Source organism: Diaphorina citri, unplaced genomic scaffold, assembly GCF_000475195.1.
Source record: "Diaphorina citri unplaced genomic scaffold, Diaci psyllid genome assembly version 1.1 scaffold1779, whole genome shotgun sequence".
Taxonomy (NCBI): domain Eukaryota; kingdom Metazoa; phylum Arthropoda; class Insecta; order Hemiptera; family Psyllidae; genus Diaphorina; species Diaphorina citri.
Window position 1 is genome coordinate 2575 of NW_007379205.1, and position 14200 is coordinate 16774.

The 14200-nt window shown below is 39.2% G+C and overlaps 1 protein-coding gene across 1 annotated transcript; it reads left to right on the forward strand.

Annotated features, from left to right (window-relative positions):
• Positions 1-11550: 11550 nt before the first annotated feature.
• LOC113470725 lies at positions 11551-13287 on the forward strand. The gene is made up of 4 exons (XM_026829388.1): positions 11551-11556; positions 11770-11901; positions 12530-12749; positions 12929-13287. The coding sequence occupies exons 1-4, from the start codon at positions 11551-11553 to the stop codon at positions 13222-13224; spliced, it is 654 nt and encodes a 217-aa protein (XP_026685189.1). The 3' UTR covers positions 13225-13287.
• Positions 13288-14200: the final 913 nt, after the last annotated feature.

A 14200-nucleotide genomic window follows, 5' to 3' on the forward strand; every position in this document is an offset into this window, starting at 1 on the left:
TTTGTTTACAGACAGACAGACACACACACGGACCAATGGCTGAAACTTTGGATTTAGGCTCAGAACGATTAAAAAAAAAAAATCGTTTGGGAAATAAATGCATAAACCGCGGATTATTTACATAATATATGTTTAAACTATACCTAAATACATAAATGAAGACCTTGTTTAGACTGCGGGAGTAAAGGGACTTTTCAGTCTCATTTTGGCAGGATAAACAAGGTATATTCTATTCCAGTGGCGTAGCGTGGTCTAAATTCAAGTGTAAGGCGTGTAGGGTACTAATTTCCATCATCCATGCTCTTCATGGATTGTTAAATTATTATTTTTCAAAACCTAAATTAAACCTAGTTTGACAGAGGGAACGTATCAAAGGAGGTCTCATCGTCCCGGAATTGAAGAGAGAAGGATGACACCGCGACCTAGCGTTTGCAAGGCAGGCAAGCTACCCTTCAATCTAAGGCCGGTCATTCACTATCATTCACTACCTGTCAGGTCTACCTGATAGTGAGTGGCCGGCCTAACTAGGCTGGCTGGGTCTTACTTACGTAACTACTTTTCTCAACTTCAATTTTCTCTCTCTCTCCGAATTAGCGGGTACCGTTGACATGTCGTCACCCGAGCATTTACTCACCACAATGGAATGTACTGCACCTATCCTGGCACAGGCTAGCATAGTGACCACTATCTCCAATACCATCGGGAGGTATATGGCCACCCGATCTCCCTTCTGGACACCCTTGGACTTGAGGACATTGGCACACTTGCAGACCTCCTCCAGAAGTTTCTTGTAGGTGAGACGACTGTAGTCATCAGGGTCATTGCCCTCCCTGGAAACAAATAATAGTGCTTATTTATACTGCTCGCATAGGACTGAAAAGTCCCTTTACTCCAGCAATAGACTACTACTATTATTGTGGTCAAATTCTCAAATTATACTGAGGATAAAATTCCATACCTCGGCTGGGATTGAACCCACGCCCTCCTGTTCATCCTATCAGGACAAAATCCGCCCCGGGCGGGAATCGAACCCGCGGCCTAGCGCTTACAAGGCAGACGCACTACCAACAGACCTCCTCTAGAAGTTTCTTGTAGGTGAGACGACTGTAGTCATCAGGGTCATTGCCCTCCCTGGAAACAAATAGTGGAACAGTTATGCGGGGGTTTACCAACGAAGGATTGAGATGGTAATGGTAATGGTAATAATATTACTTTTATTGAACAATATACAAAATGAGATTCATAACAATTGGAAAAGCAAAACGACAAATGTGAAATATACAAAGTAATAAATTGAATTTTGCTAATCAATTGTTAGTGCTTATTTATACTGCTCGCATAGGACTGAAAAGTCCCTTTACTCCAGCAGTAGGCTACTACTATTTGGCAAATTGGCTTGTTAATTTGAGCAAAAATGAGCTTCGTAAGAGCCCATTTTCTGAGTGAGTTCTCAAGGTCTACAGTTCATTGATTGAACCGGCTTCGAATCCCGTCCGGGGTGAACTTTACCATAACATTATCTGAAACAGGTTCGTTCTCGGAATGGCTGGCTTTCTCCTATCCTGTCCTCCTCCTCCTCTCTTTGATTTCGGGACGATAAGTTGTTACAGTTCCCTCCCGTTATTTTTTTTTTCTTCTTCTTCTTCTTCTTCTTCTTCTCTCCTTCTTCTAAATCATAATTTCCTTCTCTATCAAACAGTTTTCCTCTATCAAACTCCCTCCTTTTTTTAAACTCCATCCATAGGTACAGCACGCTTGATTATCCTCCATGAGCGCCCCCTACTTACCGCTGCACCCGGTTTCATGGGCGTGCACCCAGGGAGGGGGGTAAGCACATGCCCCCCCGTCTCTGTCTGCCAGAATGTATCCACTATGCTACACTTGCCGCCTCCTATACTGTGATAGTACCACTGCCATGCTTAAACGAGGATTAGATGAAACGAGGTTTAGATGAAACGAGGATTTCCCCATACTTAATACCCAGGTCAACCTCGGATTGAATTCAATCCTGAGACAATCCAGGGTAGTGACGGTAGTAAGACTCGACCTTAGTCAAGAGGTAACGCGCTTCCCCACCATGCAGATGATCCAAAAAACAGTTATGCGGGGGTTTACCAACTAAGGATTGAGATGAAACGAGGATTTCCCCATACTTAATACCCAGGTCAACCTAGGATTGAACTCAATCCTGAGACAATCCAGGGTAGTGACGGTAGTAAGACTCGACCTTAGTCAAGAGGTAACGCGCTTCCCCACCATGCAGATGATCCCTTGTTTGTATCCCACCATCGACATCTCGCGTTGATCACCCATTTCATTCGCCCATCTGAGTATATGACCTAGACCTAAAACAAAGACCCTAGGTATTTACATAATACTATGTAAGTATACATAGGTAGGTATAAATAGGTAGGTATATCTATGTAGGTAGGTAGGTAAGTAGGAAGGAACTTACTTCTCAGTTTTCACAAAAGATAGGTAGGTAATCGAAGTATGTTAATGTTGTTACTATCTTTCATCTCGTTTGAAATTTAAATAAGTGTAGGGTGACTGTACCAGTAGTCGATCATTTTTCACGTTTTTAAGTTTCAATTAGCTCTGGTTCTATTGTTGGACACTGTTATATCTTTACATTACATTATCTTCTCTTTCTCCTTTATCTCCTTCTTATAATTATTTTCTTCTTCTTCATCTCTTCCCTTCCCACCCTCACCTATGTTTGTTTGAGACTTAAAAAAGTTTTCCTTTAAGTTGTTGTCTATTTCTCACTTATTATTATCTTCCTCTGACCTTTTCCATTCTTCCTCCTTCTCTGCACACTTTCTTTCTACATCCCCCTCTTCATTACTCCTCCTCCATCACCCTTGCATTCTCGTCTCCTTTTTTCTCCTCTAACGCTCACTATCTCTTTTGTACCCCACCCCTCCTACTTCCCCCTTGCATTCTTCTCTCCTCTCACAACCTCCTTTGTCACCCCCCGTTCAAAACTCTGACGTCATCACATTTTCCACGTCCCACTTTTCGACCTTTCTGTCAGTTCCTCTTCCACTCTTCACATCTCTTCCACTTCCACACTTCACTTAAACCTTTCTCTTCCCTCTTCCACTCTTCACATCTCTTCCATTTCCACCCTTCTATACCTACTTCATTTCCACACTCAATATTCGTTTTGGATGGTATTTGTTTTTTAACGACCGCAAATTCTCTTCTATGCACGTCGCCTTGGCTTTTATTGGTGTCTGTCTTTAAGAGAGGGGAAAATGTCTTTCGGAAAGTGTCTTATTTAGATTTTTATAAAGAGGAAATAATTGATCGAACGAATTGACTTCCAAGTTTTAACTTTTTAAAAACTCGACGATTCAGCAGTAGGAAGTAGGTACCTACTACTAATATTGTGGTGAAATTTTCAAATAACAATGGAGGATAAAATTCCATGCCTCGGCTGGAATTGAACCCACGCCCTCCTGTTTACCAGGCGAGCGTCTTGACCACTACACTAGTTAATAGTTAGGACAGTGTTCTGCATTTGTGTTGCATACCCTGTCAAAAATTAAATTGTACATGTCAAACTTGCCCTTGAAACTGTACAAGAGTGTTATAGTTTTGGGGGGTTTTTAGAGTTCAGATCAGAACGGGCGATAACAAAACGTGGTAATAGTAAGGAAGGTTATTCTGATGTGTCCATTTTACCGCCTACATCTATTGTTCTTCCATATGTACAATTTTATTACTAGGTATATAACCTAATTCTATTGTTGTCCCAAATGTCCATATAGACGTGAAAGAAGAGTAGATGTACCTAACGTGTAGGTAAGTAAAGCAACCAAAATCGATTCATAAGCAGGTTGCACGTGCTTCGCCACGGAAAATTGGTCATAACTCGAGATCGGTTTAGATTTTGGCGAAATCCCCTTGACTGCACATCTATTAAGGCCAGTTACTCACTACCAGGTAAACCTGACCAGGTCCGCTTGTCAGGTCTCCTGATACCTGATGAGCACACACACACACACTATCAGGTAGATCCGACAACCCTGCCTGATCGGGTGTACCTGTCAGGTCTACCTGATAGTGAGTGGCTGACCTTATAGGAATATTCCTACCAAATATTTTCAGCTGACGAAAAACGCCGACCCCGTCTGAACACTAGAAAAGGCGCAGAAGAGAGAAGAGTAGAAGGATAGTAGGTACATACAGGTAGTAAAATCATAGTCCACCAGGTTCACCTCTCTCTAAGTTGGCACTGCATAGACTACCGGAATAATAAATTTACCAGGCAAATTACTCGTCCATGTGCTCACAGTACGGTACTATTAGTACCTATACCTTACTCATTGCTCACCTGTAAATTTTCATTAGGAACTGGTTTACTGATTTATGGGTATCGTATCGTTCCTAGATTTGCCACTTCCCCATAACCATAACGTTCGGACCTCCAGAGGGGTCTCCTAGAAGTCAGATTAAGTGCAAACTAAAACCAGTCACAGTGAAAGAGAGTGAAGTAAGAAAAGCCCACTTTAGGAATTCCTGTTACTTAGTGGTTGGTTAGAAAAGCTCACTTTAAGGAGAATCCTGCCAATAGAAAAAAAAACCTTCTTATGTACCTATGAAGTATTTAGGACAAACCATGTGTTATGGCGAAAAAACCGTCATGAAGAGGGCCCCACCTACACTTTTATGGCCCGAATCTAGAGAGCAAATTTCATGTTTGACCATCAAATACCCATCTATGTAAATCAAACAAACTGCCTGAGAATTGGAAGTCTTGGATCAAACAGCCATACTTGGTCCTAAAGACAAACTATTTCATCAAAATCGGGCAATCTGTGTATGTAATTGCAATCGAGTTAAAAGTTTCATTTCATGATGAACATTACATACTTGGATGACGTTAGTATAGATACATATAAGTAAAACTATTCATTTCCTTATTCCTCATTGGTCGATATTTGAGTTAACAATAAACCAGTTAGGTTACCTATATCTATATAGCATATCAATCTGGATACCTACTTAGCTAGAATACCGATATAAGTAGTACCTTTTTGCCAACATTTTTGTACTACTCCTCCGTCCTAGATACCTCGGGATAGGCACCTAGGTAGCCACTTGAGAAAAGTGCACAATGAAACAAGGGTATCACACTAGGCTTTCACAGCGGAGGTTCCAGAAGCAGAAAGGAACCATCCATAAGGGGAGTTGCCTTATGGATGGTTCTTTTCTGGTTAATACTGTCCAATTTTATTACACGTACCTAGACAATTAGCTACTTTAAGGGTCGAATTTTAAAACCGGATTACCTTTTAGGGGCGGTTAGGCTTAGAGTGTTCGGAGAGGTTTTAAGATTTTTTTTTTTTTTTATAACCACCTATGTATGTTAGAGTGACCTTAAGAAATACATACCTTGGGTTACCTACGATTACTTAATGGAGGAGTTGCAATTGGGAAAATTTTATTAATAAAAGGTCGATTCCTACGTAAAAAGTTGTGAAAAATCCAAATCTGAGGTCACTCCTCTTCCACTCTTCACATCTCTTCCATTTCCACCCTTCTATACCTACTTCATTTCCACACTCAATATTCGTTTTGGATGGTATTTGTTTTTTAACGACCGCAAATTCTCTTCTATGCACGTCGCCTTGGCTTTTATTGGTGTCTGTCTTACAGAGAGGGGAAGATGTCTTTCGGAAAGTGTCTTATTTAGATTTATAAAGAGGAAATAATTGATCGAACGGATTGACTTCCAAGTTTTAACTTTTTAAAAACTCGACGATTCAGCAGTAGGAAGTAGGTACCTACTACTAATATTGTGGTGAAATTTTCTTTATTTGGGAGGTTTGATAGAGGGAACTGTAACTGCTAAGGTCTTATCGTTCCGAAAGCGAAGAGAGAAGGAGGATAGGTTAAACGAATTGAAGAGACCTCAAAGCACAAATCAATCCAGTCCTCATTTATCCAGGTTTGACTGTATTCTCTTTTGTCTTTCATGCAAGTAATGTGACAACACCCTAAGGTCCTCCTAATGGTATGTTGTTATTGTATCAAAGTTACAACACGAATTAGAGGTACTTTTACTTTTTGCACTCTTTATAATACTTAAGGAAATGCAATCACTGAATACCTATAGATACATATATAACCACCTATGTATGTTAGAGTGACCTTAAGAAATACATACCTTGGGTTACCTACGATTACTTAATGGAGGAGTTGCAATTGGGAAAATTTTATTAATAAAAGGTCGATTCCTACGTAAAAAGTTGTGAAAAATCCAAATCTGAGGTCAAAACTCCGAAAAAAGTAACTTTAAAAGGTCGAAAATTCAATTTTTAATTGCCGTTCTAATGAAAAAGTTCAAAGAGTTGTGGTTCTAGAGATAGAGCGATCAGTGTGTGAAATATGAACTGTGAATGGATCTCGTTCTTATAATATAAGATATAAGACCTTGTTTAGATTGCGGGAGTAAAGGGACTTTTCAGTCTCATTCTGGCAGGATAAACAAGGTATATTCTATTCTATTTATGGTATGGTACCTATATGAAAAGGAAAAGTAAATGGATTCAATTGCCACTGGCTTGCTTGAAGAGGTTTGATAGAGGGAACTGTAAGGTCAGCCACTCACTATCAGACCTGACAGGCGGGACCTGATCAGGTATACCTGTCCGCAGTGTCAGGTCTACCTGGTAGTGAGTGGCTGGTCTAACTGCTAAGGTCTTATCGTTCCGAAATCGAAGAGAGAAGGGAGACAGAATAGGAGAAAGCCAGACGTTCCGAGAACGAACCTTATCTCCTTAGGATAAAGTTCGCCCAGGGAGGAAATCGAATTGGCAACGTAGCGCTTACAAGGCAAAGGCACCAAGGCAGGCGGGCAGGCGTGCTACTTTCAAAGCTAACTAAGCTGGCCAAAATAACCAATTTGGTACTGATTTACTACATCGTTCAGCTTTAGAAAAAGACAACAAGATCAAAAGCAATACATGTTCTACATGACGTTTTTTTTTTTGAGAATTACGTAGGTATACCTACCTATTTTTTATTTTTTCAAGAGTTAACTACCTAGGTATACCTACTATGTTTTGAAGAGTAAATATTCTACTGTGTTGTCAAGTACCTACATATACATAGGTAGGTACCTACATTGCTTCAAGTACAATGCTCATACCTATGAAGGTTTCACGAGGCAGGTAGGTACTGTGTATGTATGAGTAGATAGGTAGGTATTATCATAGTATGAAGAGGGTTGGGTTAGGTTAAGATAGTTTGGAGAGCCCTTTACAATACAATTCTTCCCTTGGGCGACCTATTCTCCACCGCACCGCTCTTTCATTCCATAACCCCTTTTTCCTTTCACTAGCCTTTCTTTTCCCTCAACAACTCTTTTTCCCTCCATAACGTTTTTTTTCCCCTAGCCCTTTTTTGGTCCTTGACCATTTTTCTTTCCTTAACCATTTGAAAATTCCACATTTCCTTTCACTACCCTTTCTTTTCGCTAACAACTCTTTTTTTTTCTTTCTATAGTCCTTTTTTTTTGGTCCTTGGCCATTTTTGTTTCCTTAGCCCTTAGGAAGCGCCTCACCCTTTTCCTTTTCACTAGCCTTTTTTACACATTATCTTCTCTCTCTCTCTCTCTTAACCATTTTTATCTCCCTCCTTAACCATTTTTCTTTCCTTAACCATTTGAAAATTCCACATTTCCTTTCACTACCCTTTCTTTTCGCTAACTACTCTTTTTTCTTTCTCTAGTCCTTTTTTTTTGGTCCTTGGCCATTTTTGTTTCCCTAGCCCTTATAAGCGCCTCAACCCTTTTCCTTTTCACTAGCCTTTTTTACTTTCCTTATTACACCATAATCTTCTCTCTATCTCTCTCTCTCTCTTAACCCTTTTTATCTCCTTCCCTAACCATTTTTCGCTCCAAAACTCTTTTTTTTCTTTTCACTAGTCCTTCTTCGTCTCCCTTTTGTCTCATTGGCCTATCTAAGGGTACCTAAGTATCAAGGTAGTCATTTTAACATGAGACCAACGCAAAGATTTTCTTCCTTCAACTCTTATAAAATCGACCATAAATCGCATTTTATTCGTCACAGATACTTGTACTTTGTTTGCTGGAAAAATAGCTCCAATCTCGAAAATATAGGCAAGTGTAATTAAAATAATAATAATAACAGACTCTTGAGTGGAAGGCAACCACTAGGCGAGGTTAACGCCTTAGGCGTTCTCTACCACCTAACCCTTAGAGCTCTATTCAGGGTGTCTACCAAAATGGAAAAATAAAATTCCCTGACTTTTCCCGGTTTTCCAGTCCAATTTTTCAAAATTTCCAGTCTACTTTTCCAAGATTTTCCACCCTATTCCCACTGCGCCGCAGCCGATTTTCTTTTTTCATCCGACTAGGGTAAGGTCTTGAGTCCTCCATTTGCACCATGAAATAACTGCGCCGCAGGCCAAATTTTTTCAAGATAAATGACCTTTGACCAAGATAATGACCTCAAGACTACTACAGCCATTTCTCTTTGATCTGGCTTTGGGCCCCTAATAGGTATTTACTATAAGATTTACTCTGGCTGTGTTTATGTACAGGGCTGAGATGAGCTCGGACGAGGTGAGATAGGATATTGTTTCTACAGTTTTGCATTGGAGTGGTAACTTAAGCGAGGATAGCGTGGGATTGTTGGGCATTTTTTCTAACCCTCTGTCCCGGCGGCAATTTTTAAAATTTATTTTATATTTATTTTTGTTTGCTTTGTAATTCGCTTGTTTGTAATATCTAATTTAAATGAAAAGTATAATATAAACGTGCAAACTAGAGATAAAAAGTAAAAAATGAATTCAGATTGTACGCGTTGCGAAAAAAAATCAAAATTTCGAATTTCCCGCCAACTTTACACGCTCATGAAGGCTCTGTGTTAAGTTACCACATCATTTTCCACTTGCCAAGAACATCTCAGAATGGCCTATCTCAGCCCTGTTCATAACCACGGCCATTATGACGTCATCGCCTACGGGAGCGTATGCCGTGACGTCAAAGTTCACGATTTATCGGTATTTGTTAAATCGATTTATCTCGGGATCTAGAAGTCGTAGAAGAAAAAGGAAAAATTCCGTTGGTCCTCATTTTTCCTGCTCTATGACTTTGAAACATCACCCAAGTAAGCGCAACTGATCTATTACAATGTTCAGATGTTCTAACACCAATTTTATTATTATTAACTGTTCCAGATTGATGAGAACTGTCCGCCAGCTCAATTTACTACTCCGTGCTGTAGCACTTCCTGTTGTCGGTCCACCTGTGCCTCCAAACTTCCACCCTGCTGTGACTCCAAGCTGAACCCTGAATCTAACCACGTTCTGTGATACCACAGTGCTATTGGCTGGAGTTGTGCTGAGCTCTGGTACTACATTGCGGATGAGTTCGTAGTAGTTTTGGGTTTTGAATGTCTCATCCGTCATGAGGATGGCGTTCGCATCCACTTTGTTCAGACGATACAGCACCTCCGGGCTTTGAAGAGCGGGGTTCATATTTACCTGTGGATTAGAAGACTAAAAGCTGAGCCTAACCCTAACTTGAACCCTGAGCCAAACATAGTCTTGTCAAATGTGGATTCAATGGACAAAACACTAACCGCTGACCCTGATTCTAACCTAAATGCTGAATCTAATTCTAACCTAAATGATGAAGCTAACCCCAACCTAGACCCTGAACTAAATCCTATTCTAAACCTTGAACCTAACCTACTCATGTCAAACGTGGATTCAATAGACAAAAGCGGAACAAATGATTGTTGAAGGCAAGTAAATGCGAGTGTACACACTAGACGTTCTAGTCAAGGTACGGTAACGGTCAGCTCACAGTCAAAATTTGATCCTGCCCGAATAGGACTGAAAAGTTCCTTTACTCGCAAAAATAAAGGAATATGTTATCCTCTTCAGGCCTTAAAGTTTGTTCAGTAATTGGAAACTGGTGAATAAATCAACGTGCACTGGCTGATGTGTTCATGAGAAGTACCTATGGGTACATCACTGATAACGGAGAAATTTTGTTTAGGTCTAGGTAACACTTACAAGTAATACCTACTATGAAAGTAAAATGAACTTACTTCTTGATAGGGCATGGGACGTCCAATGTAGTTCAACATTTGATCTTCAGTGTCATTCAGAGTAGAGAGAAATGCTACAGGGCTGATTTCCGTCATACCGAAAGCAGACTGAAGGGAAGAATCCTAACTCAAACCTAAATGCTGAACCTAACTCAAACCTAAATGCTGAACCTAATCCTAACTCAAACCTAAATGCTGAACCTAACTCGAACCTAAATGCTGAACCTAACTCGAACCTAAATGCTGAACCTAATCCTAACTCAATGGTATCAAATGCTGAACATAAATCAAACATGAATCCTAAAAATAATCCTAACCTGCTGCAATCAAAAATGGACTCAATTGATACAAGCGGTGCCTTAACAGCATCTGTGGAAACCAAAAACTAGGCAAGAAATCCCATGATGTGACGTCACATGCAAATCATGGCATGATCATTGATCAATGATATTATTATTTAGTATAAGTAGGTATACCTTGATACTTATCTATCTATTTAGAAGTATCTACCTATCTATAAGTAGGTACATACATAGTACATACATAGAATATTTAGATACAGTAGAACCTCGATTATTTCAACTTCAATTATTTTAACGTTCTATTATTCCAACTACAAAATCCGTCGTTTTTTTTTCATCTTTCAAAGGATATCCTGCCTATTTTATCAGGGGAAAAGATCATAGAAAGTGATCATTTCAACCTCGATCATTTCAACAACTACCCCCGGTCCCAATTAGTTGAAATAATCGAGGTTTGAATGTACTTGTATGTACGTAGGTATGTAGGTATCATTAGGATAAAGCGATAAGTATGATATGTTTAATTATTGTTAATTACAGGGTACATAAATACCTACGGACTTCCTACTTAGCACTTTTCATAATGTTCATTCGTGTTATCATGTGTTTAGTGAAAAAAACTACCAAGGGACATGAAAACAAATTCAAACTGAAAAAGTACCTCGGGACTTGAAAATACTCGTAGCGAATCACCTCAAGTATTGTAGAAGAAAGAAAGAGGCCCCGACGAGACTTCAAAGGCCCAATTGGGTTCAAAATCCAATAGAAATCTTTAATTATTGGCACAGTTTGTCAAAATTCGTCAAACCGTTCCACAATTAAGGCAAAAGAAACTCAGAAAAACAAACAAATCAGGAAAAAAACATCGAGTTTGCCAGATTGGTTAGCTTGGAAGGTAGCGCGTCTGCCGTGTAAGCGCTAGGTCGTGGTTTCGATTCCCACCCAGGGTGGATTTTATCCAGAACGGATAATGTTCGTTCTCGGAACGGCTGGCTTTCTCCTATCCTGAGTATCCTGTCTTTCTTCTCTCTTCGATTTTGGGACGATAAGACTTTAGCAGTTATAGGTAGTTCCTTCTATCAAACATCTAAAAAAATAAATGACATTGATGCTTCACTGCTGCTTGAGGGCCAGTAGGTATTTAGTTCACAACTATGACCGTAAAGTAATAAACTTAATATGAATATAAGTATACTTACAACCCATTATGTTGTGCAATATTAGCAAGACTTGCAAGTTGAAAATTCTACTCAAGCAAATGCTGATTATTTTCATAGAACAAATCCCGTGAAAATGAGTCAAGGAAATGGACGCCTCAGTACACAATCCGTTCCCGAAAAAACTAATTAATTATTTACTGAAAGCACTCACAGTGGACCAATGAAGTATCAGCATTGGCTGGAAAATGTCTAACGGAAAAACGGTTCTCCACTCCTACTATGCTACCATTAACAGAGCATGTGATGATGTTTCAAGACTATCTAGTGAAACTAGGAGATGAAAACCAGAAGAAAAGGAGGAACTAAACAATATCTAAGGTCAAAAAAAAAGAAAAAAAAACAAAATTGCGAACAATAGGTATATATGTATATACGTACCCACGTATCTTTTTCACCTCACTATATACAAAATAAATGTAGCATACGTTTTCGCATCACCCCTAAAGAGAGGTGCTAGCGATGTTCAACTTACATTTTTAGATTCTACGATGTCTTACGAATAAAATAAAATACCGTGGGTTAAGATATTCGAAGAAATGAAATATACAATTTTTTTATATCCTCAGTACGTTTTCACATTGGTTATATCCTTGTATCTATCACACCTCATTGTATATAAATTTATAGATGCAGCGGTCGTTCCCAACTCACGCAGTGTAGCCAGATCTGTAGTTTTACCATTCTCGTAATAAAGAATGTTCAATTTAGAGAAGTTCCTGAATTTGAAAAGGAAGAAAAATTGAAAAGCTTGAAACGATTTTCATTCTTGGTGGAAATACAGTGGACCAATGAAGTATCAGCATTGGCTGGAAAATCTCTAACGGAAAAACCGTTCTCCACTCCTACTATGCTACCATTAACAGAGCATGTGATGATGTTTCAAGACTATCTAGTGAAACTAGGAGATGAAAACCAGAAGTTGTTAAAAGAAAATCTTCATGACGAAAAAGCCTTCAAAACTTTAACAAACGTCGCCCTTGCGAGCACAATTGTGTTCAATAGGCGGCGTATCGGTGATGTGCAATATCTCCCTATGGAAACATACAAAGGAACTAGTAGAGATCAATCCACTCTTAGAGAAATGATAGAGAAAATGAGTGAATCGGAAAAAGTATTGACACAAACTTATAAACATGTCGTTGCAGGAGGGAAAGGATCAAGAGCTATAGAAATATTCTTCCCCCCTGCCATACAGAGCTACATAGAGACACTATTGAAGGCAAGGAACAATTTTGTCCCTCGAACTATCATTCTAACTCGAACTAAGACTGGAGAAGGATACAAAATAAAGACCATGGATATGTGAATAAACATGTCGTTGCAGGAGGCAAAGGATCAAGAGCTATAGAAATATTCTTCCCCCCTGCCATACAGAGCTACATAGAGACACTATTGGAGGCAAGGAACAATTTTGTCCCTCGAACTATCATTCTAACTCGAACTAAGACTGGAGAAGGATACAAAATAAAGACCATGGATATGTGTGGAGGAGGTAGTGTGTATTGGAAATGGCCGGAAAAAGATGACATCCTTGTTTATTCTTGTGATGATATAATCACAAAAATTTGTAGTCCTGAACTTACAGTACTCGGTTCCAAAAATAACTAAGTTATTACGCTGTTCCCAAAAAAGTTCAGTTGCGGACTAGTTTGGTAGTGTTGATAAAATAAATAATAGTTAATGTTCTTGCATACTCTACAGTTTTTTTTTTTTTTTTTTGTTATTTATATGGAAGAAAGTGATGGCAGCGAAGATTTTTCTGACTTGGTAAACCCTGATGCTGGTCTTTTGTTAGAAGATAATGAAAAGGCAGCATTAGGCAAATATGTCATTGTGGAATTCACGGCTGGAAAAGAACATGAAGTTCAGTATGTTGGAAGGATAATTGGTATAATAATACCAGGACAAGAATACGAAGTTATGTTTACACGCAGTGTTCGGAAAGGCGAGGATAAATTCAAGTAAGGTACGTGACCCAAAGTTCGCCATGTTCCACAAGTTCGCCACCTATACATAAATCATAATACAAATGAGTTTAGATAACGAACCATTGTATACACTCTGGTATTGTGTATAGTGTATACACTATTGTATACTTACACCAGAGGAAATGCCATGGAAGTATAAGGTAAGGTACGTGACCCAAAGTTCGCCATGTTCCACAAGTTCGCCACCTATACATAAATCATAATACAAATGAGTTTAGATAACGAACCGAAGCGTGTATAGTGTGAACTCAGCCTCAACACTAGCGCTACCTATCGAGCAATCCCTTAGCGCGGATATTCAAAAAAAAACAAAAATCATTTTCGTTTTGAGAGGTGGTTGGAGTAAGATCGAGTGGTAAGTTTTTTTCTTGATTTTAATCTTTTTTCAGTTCATTTCAAAAAGTTAACGTGATTAACATGTTGCTTATGTTTCATAGTTGTGTAACTCATTAAGCACTTTTCTTTTTTGCAGTGATTTAATTTAATTTCACAAGTTTTTTAAAAAAAATAAGGAGGGCTGGCAAGTTCGCCATGGCTATGGCGAACTTGCCAGCCCCTCTCTACAGAGGGGCGAAAATGCCTGCCCCTTTTTTTAA

What these genes read in the sequence shown, in the direction of transcription:
- LOC113470725 (XM_026829388.1), top strand. An exon ending in TGAAACTAGGAGATGAAAAC is followed by an intron (nt 11,902 to 12,529) that starts CAGAAGAAAAGG and finishes GGAGATGAAAAC; the next exon opens with CAGAAGTTGTTAAAAGAAAA. An exon ending in ATTGACACAAACTTATAAAC is followed by an intron (nt 12,750 to 12,928) that starts ATGTCGTTGCAG and finishes ATGTGAATAAAC; the next exon opens with ATGTCGTTGCAGGAGGCAAA.